This window comes from Aquila chrysaetos, chromosome 1 (genome assembly GCF_900496995.4).
Source record: "Aquila chrysaetos chrysaetos chromosome 1, bAquChr1.4, whole genome shotgun sequence".
Taxonomy (NCBI): Eukaryota; Metazoa; Chordata; class Aves; order Accipitriformes; family Accipitridae; genus Aquila; species Aquila chrysaetos.
In genome coordinates this window covers 78,035,500-78,057,326 of record NC_044004.1, presented here as the reverse complement: position 1 = coordinate 78,057,326, position 21,827 = coordinate 78,035,500, and the positions used below count along the sequence as shown (strand labels likewise).

At 39.0% G+C, this 21,827-nt stretch overlaps 1 protein-coding gene across 1 annotated transcript; it reads right to left on the bottom strand.

Moving 5' to 3' along the window:
• Positions 1-4,246: 4,246 nt before the first annotated feature.
• Positions 4,247-21,491, bottom strand: LOC121233533. The gene is made up of 4 exons (XM_041126004.1): positions 21,357-21,491; positions 21,195-21,230; positions 16,945-17,326; positions 4,247-4,464 (listed from the first exon to the last, which is right to left on the bottom strand). The coding sequence occupies exons 1-4, from the start codon at positions 21,489-21,491 to the stop codon at positions 4,247-4,249; spliced, it is 771 nt and encodes a 256-aa protein (XP_040981938.1).
• Between the last annotated feature and the right edge of the window lie 336 nt (positions 21,492-21,827).

Here is a 21,827-nt window from a genome sequence, read left to right as displayed (position 1 = left end):
AATTCTCCATGCGATGCGTAACAAGTTTTGACGTACTGGCATCCCCAAAAGGCAAGACGTGGTATGCGTAAGACTGCAGGCTGCTACAAGGCAGTTACAGTACTTACACTCTGATGCACCTGCCAACTCATGAATCTGCTACTCTTTCCTCTTTTGTGCTGAAGGGCCGGATACTGTAGGAGGCTGGAAGGCGGGAGACGGTAGTGTGGAAATTGATTTGAGAGAGCTAGACAGTCAGAGTTACGTGAAGAAGTTCCCTGCTGCTGAGAGTGGAAGAAGTAAATGAAAACAGAACCACCACCATGAGGCAGGTGTGAGGAGGGCAGTTTAAAGGAGCAGTGTAAAGGTGACTGCCATTGAGACTTCATGGGGTTGCTTCAGCTGAATTGGAAAGTCAGCAAAGGGTCCCTGCAAAGCCAAGCGTGCAGCACACTTGTTGCACTTCAGTCTGAGATTGTAGGCTACAGCACGTTTCAGTAACCATTGGACACTTCCCAAATACCCGTATCCTTGCTGTCATCCCCTGCTGAGGGGCTACTTGCTAAGTTTTGTCCTGCAAAGTGTCACTTCATCTTACCAGCTTATTGCCTGGTTAGGCTTTTAACCATAGTGATAGAGATAGAGGCAAAATAAAAAGTCATTGTTGCTTGAGGCCAGAACTATAATGAGATCGTAGTACCAGGCAGGGAAGTTTGAAATTGTGGAACTTGAAATCTCAAGTTGCTTTCTTGCTTCGTATCAGCTTACAGGAGTCAAGAAACATGGAACTGCATTTATACCAGGATACCAGTCTGTCGAGCCTGTCTGTATTTACTAAAATCAGGGTTACCCTGAACCTAAGAACTTGCATGTTCTGAACGCTGTAACCGTGGCTGTTGACAGAAACAAGCTACCCTCTGGCAGTGAGACATTTTACCTTTCATTGAGAAGTAAGCTGCTGCAGTCTTCAGGCTGGGGACATGCACAGGAGCAGTTGCCATCAGGTAAGCCTCCCTTTACTGAGCTGTAGGTTACAAAGGAGCAGCTGATGTAGAATACTTTGCTCTGTTGCCTCTACTGAGTGCAAGGTCTTTGGATATGACCTTTTCCTAGTCAAAGCATCCAAGACCCGTATCTTGATTACTCACCAGAGATAATGATGTTGATCGTTTTGGAATAGTCTTTCCAGAGGCTTTAGTTAACAGTGTTAGATAAAATGGTCTTACCAGCAGAGAACTAGCTATTTATAGAAATGACTACATCATATTGCTAATTTTTGAGAGTCTGTGATTTGAGCTCTCTGAAAATAGCAGATAACCTATGTGAAAAATGGAGATTCATGACAAGACAGCAGTCCTTCTCCCCTTGCTACCTCCGAAGGAACGAATGCCACATCATGCTGGTGAGGTGCTGTTCCCTTAACTACCAAGGCATGAGATATGCCACCAGCACAGCTGCCTCATGCTACTCAGCCTCCCCTTGTAGTCTGCTGAGACCAAAAGTGGTGTCTGATTGCGTATATTTGTTGATGCTGCCTCTGTGGAGAATGCAGTTAATGGAAGCAGCAAAGGCAATCCTACTGGATTATTTTCTTAGTCTGCCTCACTGAGTCCTTGACACGCTGCTAGTGAGGAGGTGACAAGAGCATTATCTCCATCCGGTGTCTCCTTCGGCTTGCTTGGGGCCGCCTCCTGCGTTTGTTAATTTCTAGGGCAGAAACGAACGTTGCTGCAATAGGTAAGCCTAAGCAGCATTCTCTTGTCAGGTGAAGTTAGCCAGTTTGCTCTGCTTCTAACACTAGTGACTAAGACTTGCTTTTTTGACAGATGTTGACAGTGGTGCTTCTATTTTGCCAGTGAGGACCTATTCTCTTCATTTAAATCTTGAATGATAAGGTAGGAATTAAAAGTCGTACAGTGCAAAATAAGGGATAAGTATAGAGTAACAGGGAAGCTGCTTCCATGTTTGTTATGTTGCAAAGCAGCTAAAGTTTATTGAAGCTGTGTAAATAATAATAAAAAATTGGGCCACATCTGGTATGATTTTGGATATCAAAAGTCTGAGATCTAATTACTGTCTGACTCCTTCGAAGGTCATGTGCTAGAACCCATCAACATGACCAATTTTTAGCTGGTTATTTGTGTCCGTTAACTTGGGTGTGGTGAAAAGGGGAATTTGGAACTGCAAAAACTGAGTAATGGCAAAAGGATTCAAAAAATAAAGTTGGTGATTAGCACCAAATTGCTGTTTCTGCAACTGTTGTTGCAGTAGGATTCACAGTATAGAATTCAAGCGAGGTCAACACTGTGCTGTTTTAAAAATTCCCCTGTAACAATACTTCAGTTTATCCCTATAAAAACTCACATCCCCAGGCAGAGAGATATCCCCCCCTTAGAGAGATATCTCAAAAACATGTTAGAAACAATTATAAAAATATGAATGTAACCTTCTTGCACTAAGTATTAAACTAAAACAGCAGGTTACTATATAATACAATTTGTAGACTATGTGTGGGCCTGGTGACAGCTTAAAGGAAAAATGCTGGTTTTGAAATTACATTGGCTACACAATGAGTAAAACTGCCAACTTCAGCAATCTAATGTTAAACATCAAGTTTATTTTTCACTGTATGGCATTGATTGGGTTTTTTTCTGTTTATTTAGCAGTGAAGTGCTATCACTTTGGGACATTCGTAACTAGTCCAGTACTACCTGTTGGACAGGCAGTAAAAGAGTATGCCTCTGACAAGTGAAATAGGGCACATTCAGATGCATTTTTAAATTGTCCATCTCTAGGGTTAATAAGATCAGGGCATGCATATGCTGTATGTGTGAACTGTGTGATGGTAGCTGGTCACATATGTCTGGAAAATTTTTTATATATAAGCAGCATTCAAATAGAGTAACAGAAAGAACCACAATTTAATCATAGTTCATGATAACAATTATAAAATACTATGTTACAAATGTATGGAGCTACATATTTGTCTTGAACTTACAGAGTTTAAAATATGTTTATCACGTATTTTAAAGCATAGCACAACATTTCTTTAACTTAAAAACTGAGCATGAATTATCCAAAGTCATGTGACTGCTGATATCTGACTGTTGGTGCAGAGCAATTTCACTGAAATGAATTAGTTGTGTTGGTGCTTTGTCTTGATGGAAAATAAGGAGATCTGTGGGGGCTGGGAAAACACCTTGGGTGCTTTTGATTGTGAAATGGGTTATTGATGGATCAGTACTCATACAGAAACTTTCATAGAGGGAGAAGTTTTAAATGAGATTATTATCCATTTTTGTTCTCCCATTGACTTTTCAACCTACAGTTTCTTTTATTCCATAAAGGGATTTACTGTTTGCTGTATACCTCTGCTGCTCTTCGTCTGACTTTCATCACTGTGCTGCCCACTGAATTTGACTTAAAGGCTAAATAAGGCATATGCATCAGACTGGGAAATTTGCCAGACAATTGTCACAAACACTGAGATAAATCTTATGAGAACCAGATAGAACTGGCTAGAAAATATTTCCCTATCTCACAGAAGTGTCATTTTTTTCAATTTTGACCTTTTTTCCCATGTCACGCTGAAATGATGTTGAAAACTTCCAACTATTTTAATAAAAAACACTCAAGAAAGAGAGGGACTGATCCATAGCAGTCAGTAGCCTGTTGAGGAGGCACCTCCTCTGGCATCTTGGTGGAGCACATCCAAATAGAGAAGCCAAATAAAGCAGAGCGGGGATTGGACCCCAACTCCAGCAGTCGCTTCCCTGGTGAATGCCCATCCTAGAAACCTGCTCTCTGCTCTGGTCTGCTCTTGTTCACGTGTTTTTAATAGAAATTCTATTTTTAATAGAAATTCTAATTTCTTGTTTTTAATAGAAATTCCATCCTGGACCTGAGAAATGGTTTTTGTTTAAAGTTTTGTCAGACTGTTTCAGTGAAAGTTGCAAAGAAGAGTTTCAGTTTCAACAAAGTATTATCCTCCAGTGGAAAAACATTTCACTGAAAAATTCCCAGCTCAGTCTACTTCTGAGTTTGCCTTGTACATCATCTTTTTAAGGAAAGTCTTATAATGCAGAACATTCGTGCTTAAGGAGGACATGTTTTAAAGGCAGTTATTGGTTCATCACTAACAAATCCAGGTGAGGTTCTTGTCTGAGCACTGCAGCGAGCAGCCCAACCTGGTGTAGGTGCCATGGGTGTCAGCCTGGGGCAGTGATCTCGCCACAACCGGAGCTCCTTGAGCTGACTGGGCTCATCTTTATCCTGATGCTTGATTCTTGTTTACATCCTCTGGCTGCTTGTGCTGTTGTGCTAATTCATGTCGTCGTGCAAGTTCATGTGGTGGTGCAGTGCATGTGTCTGGGTCAGAGAACTGACCCAGATCAAATACAACTTGCCTTCTTGCCTTCCCACACCCAAAAAATGCAACTGTTGGGGGCTGGTAGGGGGCAGAAGTGGGAATGGTTTCAGCCAGCCCTGCTCCAGTGAAACAGAGGTGAAAAGGAACTTGAGGCAGTAGCTACCCAGTACTTTGTTCTTCAGTGCCATAAAAAATTCTTGCTGCCAGGTCAGGTTGTTACCTGGTATTTGTTCAACAGTTTGTAGGGCCATGGTGTAAACCAGGTAATGGAAAGAATCAGTCAGAAAAACCAGACCCCCGACCCCCCCCCCCCCCCAAGCTGTTTTCAACCTGAATCATTTTAGGTTTGGAGAGCAGTTGCAGTTATACTTGCCTAGCTAAGACAACAGTAAAGGGTTGGCATTCAGTGAGCCGAAAGAGTGGATGAGGATGGGGAAAGGAACAAGAATTTCTGAAGCTAGTCTCACCAAACAAAACTTCATCATATACATCTGTCTAAAAATATTCCTGTGAAGGTAGGGACTGAAGAAACTAGGGGGGGAGTAGAGTTCAGCATCTGTCTGACAGAACGTGGGACACCTGAAGAGACTGAGAATTGAAGCAAAGATGGTGTGTGCACCAAGAAGGGAGGCAGTAAGCTGATAAGGAACGCTCGGAACTATCGTTCAGTTGCAGATGCTAGGTTAGTATTTCAGAAGTGGGCCGAGTGCTCCACGGCCAGGAGGGCAGCAGCGCTCCGTGCCATGGGAAGGGTGGCCACTGCAGCACCGAGCCCCTTGGAGGGCAGGTTTAGTGATGACTCCAAGAGAGGCCTGCTAACCACTGAGCCCTCCCACCTCTTCCTGCCCCAGCGGCTCCCTGCCTTATCTTCGAGCTCTGGGCTGACTCTGGTCCAGCTGTTTCCTCGCGAAAATCAGCAATTATGTATTAGTTGCAGCTATCAGAGAGAAATTGTGTTTGAAACTGTTAGAAGGGACGTGTAAATTCTTCCAGGGATAGTAAAGAGCCGGTAAATTTTTCTGCTTGTTATTTGTGATTTGTATGCATATTAGTTTTCAAGTGACGCTTCTCTTAATGGTACAGTGTGGCATTGATGTTTTTGAGCTTTCACCAGTAGATTCCAAAATCTGAATGGCTTTTGCTGTTTTGTGATTAACAGGCTGTATATAGCTGAGAAGCTAGCAATGATATGGATTCTTCCTAGCTGTTCAGTATCCCAACAGCAAAGGTTTTATGTACTGGTAATGTGCCATCTTCAGCCTTTTATACAAGCAGACTGCAGTGGCAACTGGGAATAATTTTAGTGCTTTTCTGAGTATTAAAGGACCTGTGACATAAGGTGGGGCAAGATTTGCCAATACTTTGTCCTGTATGGCGTTAATGCAAGAGAGTTGTAAATGTCATGCACCTTTACACTGACTTTGTCTAAAGGAGAGGAGGAGGGTAGAAGAAAAAGAGAGTGAAAGAATGAATGAGGAGGGAATAAATTAAGATTGGGAAAGAAATTAATATAGGAAGAGGAAATAGAAATTACTAATCAGATGGCATCTGAACTGTGCCTGTAAAAGAGAACACAACATGGAACCAACAACAAACTCTCTTAAGAAACTTCGTAGGTAGGTTTATGCCTATTTTCAGTTTAAGTAAATTGATGTCAAAATATTTTTGCTTAAAAATACTAGTTTTCCACAAAATGAACTCTTACTCAAAAAAAACCCAAAAGCCAACCCCACCACACTGCAAAAATGTTCAGTCTTATCATAGAGTATGTTTGAGAGGTGAAGTAAATTGTGATGGGTGTTAAGGATTTCCTGTGTGTCTTGCTCACAGAACCCAGGCACAGAGCCTTTAGTTTTCTTGATAGTGCTTTTAATATACCACCAGGTAAGCCAGATGTTTCTTGCCGGGTTGGCTTGATTCACTGGTGTCTTTATATACTCCATTTTCTTAAGCAGCCTTGAAAAGGGAGATCATATGTGTGGGAGGGAGCAAAACATTGTAGAAATGTCCAGCTTACTTCCTTATAGATACTCAATTTAAAATTGGCCTCACCATTACCAAGTACGGATTGTCTGAACAGGGTGTCTTGTGCCCTTGTGAAAAGCATTCATAAGATACTAGGTGAGGTGTTAGGAGGATGCATGCGTGCATGCTGGGTGTCATATGTACATGTCTTCATACATGTCTGGTAAAGGTGCTGGACCGGATTCATTAGCATCATTTTGCTTCACTCTGTGCCTCTGATACAGAGTTCGTCTAAAGCTTTGGGAAAGCCACTGATTACTTTGTGCCTGACTTATTTTCCTGTTGGTAAAATAGGGAATAATGATATACTGATGAGATGAATTATTTATGAGGTCCTGAAACACAATGATAGTAGGCTTTATAGATACCTGATGCATAAAATAATGTTTTCTCTTTTTTTCCTAATATTCTTCCTTGTCCCTGTTTTTAACCTGTTGGAATTAACAATGTCTGTGCAGACATTATCCTGTTAACCAGATAAAATTATCTTCAGGACTGATCAGATCTGTTTCACTGAGTTTGGGCCATTGTCAGGTAAATGTTGGATTTTCTTCCTAAGAAGGAGTTTACCCAACCTTCAAGTATCTTAGTTTGTATTGAAAAAGTCAACCTTATAACTTTTGATCATTAATTCTTTCTCAGAAATGGGAGCATTGTCGCTCTTTTTAGTAAGTTACCTTTTTGAACATTATTTCCCCACGTTTGAGGGTTGGTGAGATTTAATTTTTTTAAAAGCTGGGGTGGGGAGGGGATGTGGAGGGGAAGGTCTGTTTTACGTTCTCAGTTGCCTGCTGCCCTCTTGTGCTATGATCTGGTCTTTACACTGGTGTGTTTACTTGCCATCCATAAAGGCAGTTCTAAGCTTGGAGTTGCTTCTCGATTTGATGAAATGCTGGATTTGGTGTGCCAGCCTCACATGTTTAACTATATTTCACTCCCTACAGATACTGTCTTCCGTTCAGCCCCTGTCTTAAACTGGCTCTGGCCTTGACCCCTTTTTTATTCATTGTCTCTACATTTGTTTTAAGGTTTTAAGGGAGGATGGAGAGCGCTGCTCTGTCACAGTGTTAAAGCATTTGTCTGATCTGTTGTGATAAGCTTGATAGGAAAAGTACTGTATCTTCTGTTACATCTGCTTCATGAGTGGCCCCCTCACTTCTGTGGCTTAAAAATTAAAATCTTTCTGGCTTCCTCGCTGTAAGGATGTTCTCCCGTTGGATAATCCTTTGATATTCAGCCTAGAGAGACTGCCAACAATTCATGAGCCATACTTTTTTGTGTGTGATTTTACACTGGTTGATAAAACAGCAGTTGTGATGAATAAGGAGTTTAATACTGATGTCTACTGGCCCTTATAAAGTTATGTTCAACTGTTTTTCCATTTTAATGGAATTGTACAGCTGATGTTTATGCATCATGTAACTGTCAGAAAATCCTTGAAAACAGAAAGGAAATTGGAGGAAGCATAACAGAAGGAAGAAAGTGAATTGGATTTGGAGAACAAATGTGGGAAGTTAGAACAATAGGAAGAAGAAGGATGGAGAATCAAGGATGGGCATGGAGAGGGGCACAAGAAACAGTAGGGAGAGGTTTAAGAATAAGGTCATTTTCAAAAAGTGAAAAGAGATAAAAATGAGAAAGCTCTTTACAAAGAAACTAAAAGGGGCAGGAGAAATCCTGATAGGTTGTTGGACAGTTAATGAAGGGGAACACGAACACAGCATCCATTTGTACAGCCTCTTACAAAGGGAAGGGAGAAGCTAAAGAGGCTAACTGGCACGGTAAAGGAGGCTGTTGACATCCTTCAGAAAACTGGTGATGTATTCAAATGAAGAAAATAGGATGATAAACCGGCAGATACAGTGTAAAAAAATTAATAAATAAAAGATGGGCTAAAAAAGAGTTTGAGGTAACATCTAGCAAAAATTAATACTAAAATCTTCTTTTAAATGTAGGAGCAAGAAGTGCTGCAAGAGTGTTTGTAAGATGATGATCAGCTATGAAAGGACTGATGAAAGAGGATAAGACTATCAAAGGCAAGCTAATTAATTATTTGTGTAGAAGAAACTAAAAAGTTCCATTTGGAGTAAAGTGAGAATGTTGGCAACTTTCTTCATGAGGAAACCATCAAAACATCTCTCAGGATCTGAAGTGGCTAAAAAAAGTGTGTGGAACAATGTTTTAAAACAAAGAGTAGCAGTCTGCTGATGATATTTCTCCAGGAGTTCCGAAATAACTGAATTGCTAAGTGGGGTATGTAACCTCTCACTCTAAACTGCCATGATAGCTGAGAACTGGGTAGCAATGAATGGGAAGCCGACATTTTAAAGAGGTTCCACAGGGCATTTTGGAAACTGAAAGCTAGTAGACATTACGAGAAAAAAAGTTAATTAGTAGGTACCTGAGTAAATATAATCTGCTTAAGAAGAGTCACTGTGGCTTCTGGAAAGAAAAATCCTGCCTTACACAGTATATTGGAAATCTTTGAAAGGATTAAGAGTCATATGGGTAAAGGTGATTTGACTTCCATAGTCATGTGGTTTTCCAAAACTGACAAAGTCTCTCCCTGAAGGACAGTAACTCTAGGCATCAGTAGACTTAATACGAGGTCATTGCATGGGAAACTAATTGGTTGAAAGATAACAAACAGAAGACGGAACTGATGGTGATGCAATTCTTGTAATAGAGATTACCTTGGAAAGTTTGCTGATGGTAGGGCAGTGAGGACAAGGGCAGAGCGTAAGAAGCTCTGGAAAAACCTTGTAAGACTGACTGGACAAAAGAGTGGTGAAATTCAGTGTTGATAGAGCTAAAGTCATGTCTGTGTGTCTGTGCAGGGGAAATCCCAACTTAACGTGTAAAACAGTGAGGTCGAAGTTGGACATAACCGCACATGAATGACACTTTTGGGTAACATGATACTTGCACAAAATTGTGAACTCAAGGCTCAGGAGTGCTCAGAAAAGCAAGTTAAATGTTAGGAATTAAGAATAGAGAACAGAAAACATCACTATGCTACTGTATTTGAGCAAGCAATCACAGGGAACGTTGCTGGACATAAAGATGGCAAGGTGCCTAAAGGCAGCGTGTGGTAAGTATTTGGTGTTTATGTACATTCAGAAGTAGGAGTCTTACTCCCTTCTTATGACAGCAATAAGAACAGGGATTTGTATTCACTGCATACCATATCAAGTCCCTGATTTAGGAGGATTGTCTTAAGTTCCATATACAGATGATATGGAGAGATGTTCTGGATGATCTCAGTTGACTGTACAGATAAATTGTTATCTGTTGGCAAGTTGGTACCAGCAATGAGTTTTGAGGACTCCATCTGTATTTTTTTGCCACAGCATGTAAATCTTTGTCATAATCAGTGTTGCTCCAGAAGGAGTTTTGGAGGTATTCATTAAAGATTCTTATCTTGGTATTTTGTTATACCTGGGAGCGTTACTGCCCAAGGACAATGCTACAAGTAGCTGCTATCCTTGTCAGCTTCACTGCAAACTTCTTTACTTCTTGGGGCTACAAGCCAATGTCAGGATAAACACCAAGTACCATGACCTGTGAGCCAGGTTTGATCCAGTTCTATTTTGAAGGTGATTCTCTGGAAAAATAAGCCAGCTTATTGTCCAAGAGAAAATAGAGAGACCTTAACTTAGCCTCAGAACATCTGTATATAGATAGTGTGCTTTCTCTTAATTTTAAACTAACTTTTAATTTTCTGAGTGACTCCATATTGCCATACTTTCAATCTTCATCCTCTCTAATTCCTTCAGAAGTTTTAGCTACCATGTAAACCCTTCATCCTCCGTAAGTTGTTTCTGATACTTCAGTCTGTTCAAGAGTGGTAGAAAATGCAAGAAAGATGCTGAAGTGATGGAGTCCTGCGATACATAAATAGGTAGAAGAGTGAGATACGAGAACACAGAAACAAAGCTTCCATCAGAAATAAACAAATTATTCTGTATGAGTAATGCCCCGTCTTTTGGGTTCTTAACATCTCTGGAGCCTAGAAAATAGAAAGTTTTTTGAGTATTTTTTCAGGTGTCTTCATTGTGGGTTTTTGAAACATAACACTTCATGATGTTACAGCAGTAACACGATTGGACAAGAAAAGAATATTGGGAAGTCTTCAGCTGTGTAAGCAAGAAAAGGGAAAACTAAATGGGAAGTAAAGAACTTAGTTATTATCTCTGTAGTGCATCTCAACGCAAACTGTCATGAGAATGATCCCCCCCCCCCCCCCCCTCCAGCTTACCTATTTTGTATCTGGAACTGTTTTGAATTTCCATACAATTATCAACAGGTGGCAGTACAGCAATTCAGATCATTAGCTTAGACAGAGAAGATGTTTGAATAGGAAATGTTCTCTTTCACCTTTGCTCCTTTTACAACATGGATCATAAGCACAAGTGCAAAGCAAAGAACACTATAGGACAATTTTGTTTTGTTCCCCACAGCTGTTGGGACAATATGCAGGGGCTGTAAAAAAAAAAAAATATTGAGAGAAAGAGCATAGCATTTCTGTGCAGTACAAACCAACATATTTGAGATGTTCCAACTCTGAAAGGGAGTTCTTTTACATCTATGTAGATATCCAGGTCAATTTGGGCAAAGTTGTGCCTAGACTTCTCAGCAGAGTTAAATAGTTGAGTTGGTCTAGCATTAGCACAGTTTTCCTTGGTTTGGGGGGCTCCGTTGTTCTCTGTTGCACCAGCGCATAGCCATACAATGCACAACCTGCGTTGTGTGCTGTGCTCCAGCAAGTACTTCTGAAGGTATCAGAAGCCTAAAGCCTTCTGTTAAAGCTTCTGTGTGATCTCTTGCAGGTTCTTTGAGGTCTATAGCATTACAATTGAAGTTACAAGAATATGTCTACACCGTGAACCATGTACTTAGGAAGGCAAAGTAGCCTGGCCACAGGGCTTCGGGGTCTATTTGCTTCCCACAATGCAGTGTCAAGATACTTACACGCTGTGAGTTGCCCACAGCAGAGACACTGTTAGATCAGCCACTAATAATATTTCTGAAATCATACTTACATATTTAATCTGCATTTGTTTTTTAGTTTCCTGAGATTTTAAAAGCAAAGAAATGTCTACTGCAAGTATTTTCCTTCCTGTATTTTCTAATGTGATTGTAGCTGTTAGGTAGAAATACTGAAAGATGCAAATAAGAAATAAAAGCAGTGTATATGTGCAAAACTAAATATGTTATACTAGGAAAGAGAGGTTGTAGTGTATTTAGCAAATATGTGCCTGGAGACACTGCATCAGCCACAGAAAGTATCCTGAACATTTTGGCTTGCATCTAAATCCTAGGTAGTTTGAGTGAGATTCATCTTATCTAGTCATAGGCATCAAATATGTAGTTATTTGAGTGAGGACTATTTCCTATGCTTTTTTCCAGTCACCTATATTACATACCTAGTTTGGAGTGGGTTGACTTGTTCCTGCGTATGTCTGCGTCTTTTCATTGAGTGGACAGATGGCTCAGATTTGACTAATAGTTAACTCTGGGTGAATCCCAGCACACCTGACTCCCACTGGTTCCTTGTGTGCCAAGATAGGAGGAATTGCTTGGATTAGACCCTATTGTTTTACTCTTCCCTCCAGGCACTTTTACAGGGTGACGTAGGCTGCAAATTCAGGTGTTCACCACCACTGAACTATTTGGGAGCCAACAGGAGGCAGCTGGCACATCCAGCTCCTTGGGAGTCAGTCTGATGGCTCTTTTTTGGAGAGGAAAATACCTATTAGATGGAGCAGAACTGCTTGTCTTCTAGGAGAGAGATCATAGCAGCATTGTCCTGCACATCGGCCTCTGTCCTGGGTGTTGGAGCAGTTTATGCCTGAAGACTCCAGTGTTTTACGAGACTTCCAACTTGTTTTTATTTATTTTTGAAAGGATTTTTTTTTTTTTTTTTTTTTTTTTTTTTTTTTTACGAAAATCAGGCCCAACAGATGCAGATGTGCGGTGACAGGAAACATAATGGAAGGAGATACTATTTGAGTCAGTGTTTTCTGAACAGATGAAAAGAGATGGAATAGCTGTTCAACTGTTTAGTCTTTGTTAGAACTTTGTCGTTGTTTGTTGGAACAAAGTCCATTTTTGTTACATTGTAGGGAAAACGCATTTTTATAAAAGATAAAACATAGCTACCCTTATAAAGTATAATAGCTAAAAATACTCATTTTCTGAGAACTTCAAAACATCCTATCAAATTAGGATGTGAAAGAGGATTGATATTTCAAAGCTAGAGAAAAGTAAGATGCGGAGAGAGAACAGTGAAAAACAGACTGGATAATTGTTACTTCTAGAGTTACGTTTTCAGGTGTTTGACTTTATTCTGTGTAGACTCAAACCATGAAGTTACCTGATTTTTTTTCATGTCAGTCTAAAGAAGTCTAGGTGACGTGATTGAACCTGCTGTGAGGTTCAGCTGCCGAAAGGAATTTATTAAGCCTGAAAAGCCAATTTTTTAAAAGATTGTCAAATGAGATGGGAACAATAAAAAATTAACAACACCTTCTTAACAGTTATATAAGAATGGGGGAAGATAAACTTTGTATACCATGTCCCTAATCTGATCTGGCAAAATCTATGGCAGTGCACGCTAGTAAAGTTCACTGAGGGGTCTTACGGGCCACTGTCAGGGTAGGAATGGTCAGAAGTTTTTAAAGAACAAGAGAAAAACGTATTAGCTAAAATTATTTAATGTCACAGGCGTATAAATAAATCAGACCACATAGTCCTTAGTATGAACATTCCATTCACAGAAATGAAATAAATAATTAAATTAGATGAGTCAATTGGTATAAAAATAAAGAATCTTCTCAGGAAAAGTAAATAATATACAGAATTATATATACCATGCTAAAACACATCTTGAAGTGCCTGCAAAGGACACTTATGACCAAAATCATAAATACATTGTAAAACCTCCCTGGGAGGTAATGAGTTTTATGGCTTACTCTCATTAAGTCAGTACATAAACATATGTTGTTTCTGCAGAGAGTGCAGTTAGTACAAAGAGAGTTCATCTTACAAATAACAATAAGTCAAGATTGTGTACACATCTGGAATTGTGATAACTAGTCCTTCCTAGGGTCACAAGTCCCTTCTGGGGCATCTTCATTTTTTCTCCTGAGAACGGTGTCGAAGAACAAGATGATGTCTTCTTGAAGACGGATCTGTCCTTACTGATTTCCTGTTCTTCATTTGGGATTCAAATAACACCCCCCAAATAATGCACTTAACCTTTCGTAACTCTGACAAATCAAAGAGTTAGCAGGAAGTCTCAGCATCGTGTGAGTTGGAAGCGTATTTGAAGTGTACAAAGTTGCCCACAGTGATTGTGCTAACACTGCCCAGAAGCGTGGTGTTAACTAAAATGAGCTGTGATAATTTTGTGATTATTATTCTCCACACATACGTGGACTGGATTGTCCAATAAATACAGTTTCCTGCAAGATCTCAGAACAATTAACCCTCTAAGTTACATTTGTTACAGTTTCTCACTAGTTTTTTGAATCCTATGAATGAGCGTTTTGAATTAAATGGTTCTGCAGGTACAAGAAATAGCCTCAGTTAACAAATGAGCATATTACATTTAAAACAACAACACCAAAACCCTTTAGCGCTATGCTTCGTGTGATAAGATCCATAATTCAAAAACAGTTTGAGCAAGTCTCTAAACAGAAACAGCTACATTACTTACTGCATTACATGCTGCCTTGTGTACAAAACCCAGAAATTGTTCCAGTGTAGGCAGGAGTAACTAGTTAGCTTATGACATTCTGGTAGGAAATTGCTTTTCTGTCGTAAAATATCCATCCCAGGTACAAAAGTTGCTTCTCAATGCTTTATAATGATTACTAATAAATATGTAATGTACAATGTTCTTTTTGTTAGGGCTTGCTAATCACATTTCATCTGTGCAACAAGAATTATAAGAGGCTCTTTTAGAATATTGGTTTGAATGCACTTAGTGAATTACTGGAAAAGACATTTACTAATAAAAAAATACATACTGTATTCTTTGTACAAAAATAAAGCTCTTTCCCTAAAACTCTGCACATGCAAATATCCCGTGGAAGTGAATGAAGAGTGCTAGTTTATCAGTCGGCTGCCTTGGACTCACCAAAAAAAGCACTTAGTTCATGATAAAGGCATTCAATTAAACTCCTCCGTAAAAATTTAAATGTAACATTGTGGAAACATCAGCAGGTAATCTGCGATTGCAGGACTTGCTTTAATATTTTCCCAGTTGTTTTTATCAAATCTGAGATTAGGTTTTACCCTAACTTTCTCTAGTTCTGTAACTTTAAAATCCATTGCAGTCACAGCAGCAGCTTTGCATATTGCTTACCAGTTGGTGATCAGGAGACTTTACGGGTAGCAAAGTCAGAGAAACGGGGATAAAAGGTGCAGAACACCATTTAAATTTAGTAGCTTGATTACTTACATGTGAGTGGTAGTTCATGTTTAGAATGTTAGTTCTCATGCAGTAATGTGGAAACATTGAGGTATGAGATAGAACATTACTCAGAGGAAAAGTGGTTTTTAAACAGAAAAAAAAAAAGAAAAAAAGACTATCTAAATCAAAATAGTCATCACTAGAAAGAAGTAGAGTTCACTGTGGAAGCTTGGTTCATTGTTGCCCTGAGGATCTTCCTTCCTCCTCTGACATATGTTTTTGAGGAGGTTCACGTTTCAGGACAGCGAAAATGTGGAGGAAAAAAAGCTTTTTGTATTAGTTTTCCTTTAGGCTGACATTGGTAGGAATGGAAATATTTTTAATACTACCTCATTATTTTTGGAGGTAACTAAGCTTGTCATTTTCCATCGGAACACTAGATGTAGTTTTCCAGTTTCCTCTCTATACCACATTTCTACTAAGTAGAGAGAAAATTAGGTGGAAGATTAATTTTTACTGGAAGATTTTACACACTCTTCCAAGATCAGTGTCCTCGTGTGGGGCTGATATCTGTTTGGGGGTAAATTAACAGTTACTTCTCAAATGGAAGAGTCTAGAGGTACAGAATCATTGCAAGCAGAATATGGTGGTATGTAATTAAGCTGCTAAAAACTAGTTTTAAGTGCTATGATACTCACTTTTGTTCTGAAAAGTTTCAATGCTATCTCTGGCTATAGTTCCACAGAAATGTTCAGGATTCAGAAGCTCTACAGGCAGGTTTCCACATAACAAAAAACTTGACCGATTTAAAAAAAAAATGGCAATTGAAACTTAAACCGTTAAAATGAATCGAGTAGAGAGAAGGAATAGTGTTACCGGTACATGAATATGAGTGTAAAATACTGTCTTCTGAGAGAGCAATATGCATTTGAGCTGCTTCACTGTGAATAATCATCAGTTACTGCATTTTGTTGGACCGTTTGCAGTGGCTGATCATACCAGTCAGTCATGCCTCTGCTGTATTTATCACATTAAGTTGAGGGAGTCTAGGTGGAATTCCGTCTTCTGAAGTGTGTTTTTCACCACAGAATCCTGTATCTCCACTTAGAGCATGTGGGTTACTCCTCTCCCTATTGAAACCCGTGGCAAATGTGCCATTAACTTCAAGATGGACACAGGCAGACCCATGCCATACAGTATGATTTGTAAATGTTTTTCCAGTATTCATAAGACAGTTAAATGGAGGATGTTTTTCCATAGTTAGCTAAGATACAGTCTAAAAACTTATAAATAAAATTGTCTGTGTGGTATTATTGCAGATAAGGAAATCGGTCCAAGTAGACACCTTCCGAGGTTTCAAAGCCTCTGATAATTTTTTTTGTTCATTTTCTTTAAAAAGTTTCAGACATCCTATATGAGATTCATTTAAGATCAAAGCAAGAATAACGAGTAGTCATCTCATGTATTTCTAGTTCAGCAGAAGGTGATAGTTAAGTCCCTTAAGAGAGCCTATTTTTGTGAAATTACAATTTAATTTTCACTGTAAGGTGAGGCGAGGATCACTTTCAAACAGCATCCATCTTATGTACAGCCATCCAAGTAAGACTCCTTAATATTTTGGAAGAGGCGTTCACTTACCACACACAGAGCACAGCATAGTAGCAATGGAAGATATTTACATTTTTCACGTTGTCTTAAATAACATAGTGTCTGCTTTAAATAGTAGATTTTCAGTAGCCTTCAGCTCTGGTGTGTCCTAGATTAGTCCTTGATTAACTGTAAAAACAATGCATTGTTAGAAATAGTGTAAAATAAGGATATCTTAATTGTTTGCAAAATGTCAAAAAGCACCCAGGAGGAATCAACACTGATTACCTTTTTGATCAGTTTTGCTAAGCTCTTCAAAAACTCTTTGGGGTTTTTTTTCTCATAAGATTCACATGAAGACTCACACTGCTGAAAGATAAAGAAAATCATGCCACTTCTAAACAGCGCATCAGAATCATAAATAATACTTCGAGCTTTCTCACTGAAAAATCAAGAGGGTTGTAATCAAAACCTTTTACAAATGGAAAAGCTGAGACACAGGCTATTTCAGAAAGGGAAAAAATACAGTAGCAACACTTTTTGTTCACTTTTTTTTCAGTAATACCTTGTCCTTTCGTCCAGCAAATTGCATGGTTGCCAAGTACATACATGTAATTGACTGCTAGGATCAGAGTGAACGCCTTTCCAAAAAGTACAGAAAATTGGACATTTTTAATTTCCAAAGTAATGAAAGGCAGATTGGTTTTTCTAACAAGATTGCTTTCTGAAATTCCACCATTGCAGGTGGTGTCTGCTATAGAAAATAAGGAGCAATGATCACGATTATGAGCATTGTGAGGAAATCCTACCTTTCTAGGGTTGATCAAGGTGAATCTTTTCAAGACTTTAACAGTTTGCGTGAATGTAGAATTTACTTGGCTGTTTTCTGGTTGTAATTTCAGTATGCCTTTCTGGAAGCAGGTCACAGCTGTGAACAGGCATCCATCCTAGGGCAGGAAAAGAAGGAACAGTCTTAAAACGGATGTTGCAGCACTTTTTCCTGCATCTGTTAGGTTGTGGTCCACGTGCAAAAGTAAGTATCCAGGATATTAATTGAGAAGATTCAACTGTACTCTTTGTTGTTGTTGTTGTTAGTTTTAGATATGCAAGAGATCTTTAAACTTTACTCTGCCTGTTCTTTGATAATTACTTAAGTATTTCCTCATAAAATAAATGCCTAAAATATCCACTTGGATATTAATCATGACAGCAATTGAAAGAAAATGCTGCTGAAGAGTAGATCATGTTACATCTAGTCAGTTTTCACAAGCACAGGTATGAGTATTTTCCTATTAAAAAAAAAAAGAATATCACTCTGGACTGTTCCCCAGTGCTACATGTGGGAATTTTTTCTTCCTAATTGTGCCCTTTCTAATATTACTTACTTAATAATTATACTTAGAATTGATATAGAACTGCGTACTTTCAAATACTAGTGAAATGTTCTCACTTGATAGTGTGGGAAAGGAAGGTGAAGTTAGTTAGTTACTTTACTAAAGGGCTAAGAGGGATTGAGGAGGAGAGGCAGGATACGGAGCCAGGCTCCTGGCTTGAATTGTCTTACTGTGTTGCTTTAAATTCAGGTGCACGTTAAACCTAAGTCAAGGAAAGTAAGCATCATCTATACATAAATTGAAAAAGAAGCCATCTATTCAGATGATATAAATTTTCTGTTGCTGCTGCTTATCTGGAATTAAAGCAACCTGCTGTTTTCCTTTCATGGTGTAGCTGCATATTAATTTTACTGATGCTAAAAGAAAGACTACAAGCTCTCCAGCGTCTCCTTTCCTGCGTAGTGGCTGTTTTCTTTCGCTAGGCACGCAGCTATGGAAAATATCACCAAAACTAACCTATAGTCAATAGAGAAAGAAAAGCAATGTTTACTGAAGCCAATTTGTAACTCGCTTTCTGTTTTCCGAAGAAGGAAACATTTAGAACTGCTGATTACACAAATTAGAAAGGCTCCAAAGCCATCATCCCTGTTTTGCATGCCAACTGCTACCGAAGCTGAATCTCATCTGGTTTATTAGATGCCGCTGCAGTTCGCTGCTTTGGCAAGGACAAGGCAACCTTCATGTATGTTGCTTACAGCAAATTTTAATAGCAACATTTTATATTGGTTAGTTATAACATTTTATTTTCCTTAAAAACCACACGTTTATGTTTGTTTCAAGCTTCTTACCGTAACCAGTCTTGCTTACTGGAAAAAAACCACTCGTTTTTAAAGAGATCAATTTTCCAGCTGAAACTGAAAACATTTTCTGCCTCATCCGTGATGAGCTGAGAAACCAGCATTTCTCATATATGCTGCTTTTTTTTTTTTTTTTTTTTGCTGAGTTAACAGTTAGCTATAGGCAGGCCAGCAGTCAGAGGACCACAAGGATTGTGGGTTTCAGTATGTTGTGATGGGTTAAGCACTTCGATGAAGAGCTTGAAAAGCATAGACCACTGGTAATGTCAGAGGGGGCCTAGGCAAATGTAAAATACTTGTATCAGAGGCAATTTGCGGCAATACTCTGCATCTGACTGAAACTACCTTTACAGATTAGCCTGAAAAGCCCTCACTTCCTGAATTAGCGATCAGTGGGGTTAGATGCTGATCTGATGTAAATCAGCATTGTGTCACTAGCTCCAGCTGCAATGTCAATCACCAGCAATAAATCTTATTTTCCCTCTGGTCTTGCATCACTTCAGTCTTAAGACTACTTTTTTAGGCTCAGCATATTTTCCCTTGAGTTGATATCCTTTGAGCTTTTAAACTTTTAACCTCCCTTTTGTTAAAAAAAAGGTATTTCATTGCTAAGTGTACAAGGAAATTGTGTGGGATTGAATTGGGGCTAACACTTAGTCCACTCACAGGAACCTCCAGGAAGTCAAAACAAATAGTGATAAACCACTGAATTTTGAATGTTATAAAAGGTAGTCTTCTTCCTGAATATTCAAGGCCAAATGTAAATCTGGCATAAGCAGGTTATCACAGAAGAAATACTTAGATATTTGAAATACAGTTCTATGAAAGACTTTTTATTAAATCCAGGGTCATTATAGTGTGATTGCACCTAATCACCCTGAGTGCAGCTCTAGCACACTGTAATTCATATCTTAGTATTTGGACAATTCAGTAGATGTAAATTTCACCCTGTAGGATGAAAAGTTTGTTAATGTGGTAGCTGCTGATAATTACGATTAGCACACTAATTTTTTCTTTCAAGTTTTTCATCAGAGGTTGAACCTGTATCAACTTAGTACCTTCTAAATATGTGAATTCTCTGTCTCCTCTAGTTTTCAGCGGAGGTACTCGGGACCTCCCAGAATCAGACTGTAAAGCCCTAAGCTGCAAATGAGCTGTTGTCTTCCTTCCTGAGGTGACCATGTTTTTTGAGAGAGAAAAAAAAAAACACCCAACCTGATTAAGCAATTAGTCACTAGTTGTATTTGCTTTGTTTCAGAGGTAGTGGCAAACACTGCAGTAAAATGACAGCTAATCATCTACTTTTCACTTTGACACCACAAGTTAGAAAGAGTGTTAATGAAAAAAACCCAGCAATTAGTTAGGGTGCATTAGGTTTTTGCACTGCAGTTGGTTCTGGCGATGAGAAGGAGTGTATCTGTTTTGGTGATGCTTCTCTATTTTTTTGGCAAGTAAAAAATGCAACAACTGTAAAGCCTAGGAGGAGGCTAACAAAACCTGTGTGAAATGAGGTGAGTTTTTTTCCTTTCTTCTTGTCATTGTTTTGCAAGAGTTTACAGTTGTGAGTAAATAGCTTTACACTCCAGGCATTTTTCAAAAAACTATGCCTAATGATCATTTTTGTACGTCAATCAAAATTGTTTGCTTTCTGAAATAGTTGTCAGGACTCAGAAGTCAAAATTACGGGTAAATTTAAGACAGCTAATAACAGAAGTATGACATTAGATTAGCCACAGCTAGCTCTAGACCTTTGTTTCATGTTGGGGATTATCAAAAGAAAGCAGGACGCGTTTAGCTTCTAGATTTCTAAGACATGCTGTTACTATTATTGGTATTTAATTTCACGGTAAATCCTGCATCCTGCCACTTTGAAGTATGCACAGGCTTTCTGTGACTGGTGTAATTTACTGCATATAAGAAGTTCCTGACCTTGGAACACGCAAAATATCAGCATTAAATAATGTATAAATAAATATCTGTATTAGGAAGGGATTCACAGGGACCTGTTCCTGTAATTTTAGCTAGTTATAATCCAAAGAGAATACTTGCAGAATGCAGTTCTATCTTCCCGTTGATAGCGCAACCCTTGCATTCGAATAGTCTCTGAGAAACCAGTGTGACTACATATGAGAGGAAGCGCTATGTAATTCGGCCTTACAGTGCCACTCTTGGCATTTAGCTTCAGTGGGAGGGAAAGTGGGGTCCCTGTGGCTTCAGCTCAGCAATGCTCCCAGTGCGGCTGGAGCTCATGGCAGCTGGAGGCACTTCCACTCCCACGACCTGCATCCCCAAGAGCGCTGCTGCTTATCTGGATCTTGTACGGATCCTTACTCTTAGCACCATTTCTTGAGTAAATGGAATACATACAGATTTGAATCTGTGGGTGTGTTAGAATACACACACGATAGCAAAGTAGTAGTTAAGATTACATAATATAAACGCTTCTGCCATTAAAAATCCAGAAATAAGAAACTTTTATCAAAGTATTTTCTTACTCAGTCTAGCTTGCATTAAGACTACTAGGTCAAAGATGTGAAAAAGCAGGTATCTGCTATTTGTCAATGGAATAAACCAGTACAAAATCAAATTGATGTAATTAGAAAGAAATGTTAAAGCAGTCTCACCGTAGGGTTTTCTGGTGTATGCAGCAATTCAACATCCTACAATAAAACAAATCTAAGTTAGAAAAGTTTAACATTTGAAAGTGATGTCCCTCACAAGATATATTCTAAGCAATGCATAATGCTTGAAAATAACTTCAATATTACAACAAATACTTTGCTTACCTTATCTTTCACTGTGGTTTCTAACAGGTTAATTGTCTTCAAAAGCTGTTTGTATTTTGCTATTTTGTATGGAGCTGCAGTCTGCGCCATACTGGAACAGAAGAAAAGCATACAGAAAATAATCATCCTCTCCATACTGATGAGTTTTGTTTTAAAACGTTCCAGGAGCAAAGTTGTTCTATTCAAGATGAACACTTCAGTTTGAGTTGTGCTCAGGTATGCTATGTACCTACCTATATATTGGTCCTTGCTGGAGATGTAAAACCCACCCATTTCAGTTTGGAAAGCTTTGTAGAATGGATTAATGAGTAACCCTTTTTTCTTTTCCACTGGCTAGATGCATGTATGCAAGTTTGTGCGTAGGGGGCAGGGATTGATGGAGTGAGCGAAAATATGCCCCATCTGCACATTGGACAGGAAAAAAAGAGAAAAGGGTGAATTCCCATTTTCACTTTGAGTCAAGAAATGAAC